The sequence below is a fragment of the Sinocyclocheilus grahami genome, unplaced genomic scaffold (genome assembly GCF_001515645.1).
Source record: "Sinocyclocheilus grahami isolate Dianchi unplaced genomic scaffold, SAMN03320097.WGS_v1.1 scaffold346.1, whole genome shotgun sequence".
Classification (NCBI taxonomy): Eukaryota; Metazoa; Chordata; class Actinopteri; order Cypriniformes; family Cyprinidae; genus Sinocyclocheilus; species Sinocyclocheilus grahami.
In genome coordinates, this window is record NW_015505525.1 from 1,937,307 (window position 1) to 1,938,118 (window position 812).

The 812-nt window shown below is 41.9% G+C and overlaps 1 protein-coding gene across 4 annotated transcripts in view; it reads right to left on the reverse strand.

Annotated features, from left to right (window-relative positions):
- The window catches only part of adgrl3.1 (adhesion G protein-coupled receptor L3.1), an 89,365-nt gene extending 89,063 nt beyond the window's left edge, over positions 1–302 (reverse strand). For all 4 annotated transcript variants that reach the window (XM_016229052.1, XM_016229053.1, XM_016229051.1 and 1 more), the window contains exon 1: positions 74–302. In XM_016229052.1, the coding sequence (XP_016084538.1) occupies positions 74–264 (191 nt within the window). In that variant the 5' untranslated portion in view covers positions 265–302. The remainder of the gene's footprint in view (positions 1–73) is intronic.
- Between the last annotated feature and the right edge of the window lie 510 nt (positions 303–812).

Below are 812 nucleotides of genomic sequence, written 5' to 3' on the forward strand. Positions count from 1 at the left end.
CACACACACACACACATTAATACAACCTGTGAGACAACAATAAAGCACAAAGCATGTGAATGTATCTCTCTACCTGAGGCCCATAATCTTGTAGGCATCAGGCAGATAGCAGCGAGTGTTCTCCATTTGAGCGGGGTCCGAGTCACAGATCTTGTCATCTGTGCGCCCATAATTGGCGCTCTCGATCATAATGACATCGGTGCCCGGGCAGCGCAGCTCGATAGGATAACCCTCACATGACAGCTCTCGACGCACCACAGCCATCGGCACTGGAGCACGACTTAAAACTGCGAAAAAAAGAGAGAGAAAAAGATTACGTTGAACAAAGAATGAAACCAATTTAAACACAAACAGAGCGTTCTTCAGCTTTCATTCACGCACTCTCTCTCTTAAACATAAAATAATCCAGTTTTTGAGTGTGTTAGAGAGAGACGGCATGTAGCAAAAAGAATAGTTATTGGGAGCAAAACTATTCTTCATTATACAATAGAAAGATCTCATATCTGCACACAAAAGTCACATCTATCTAGTTATCATGTTCTTAGTAATAACCTTTCTTTAAATTACACACAGACACACACAGACATTTAAATAAAAAATTACATTCTTTACCGCCACCCCTTTCCTGTTACCGTAGCAACACACTCCTTTACCCGCATGACGTATAGCCATAGACAAACACCGACACAATAAACTGCATTCTAATGCGTACACAGACACAGACAGAGACAGATTCAGACACCCATACACACACTCGCTCTTATGAAATTAATCTCAGGGATGTGAATGACACTTGACTGTGGGCATGAGTT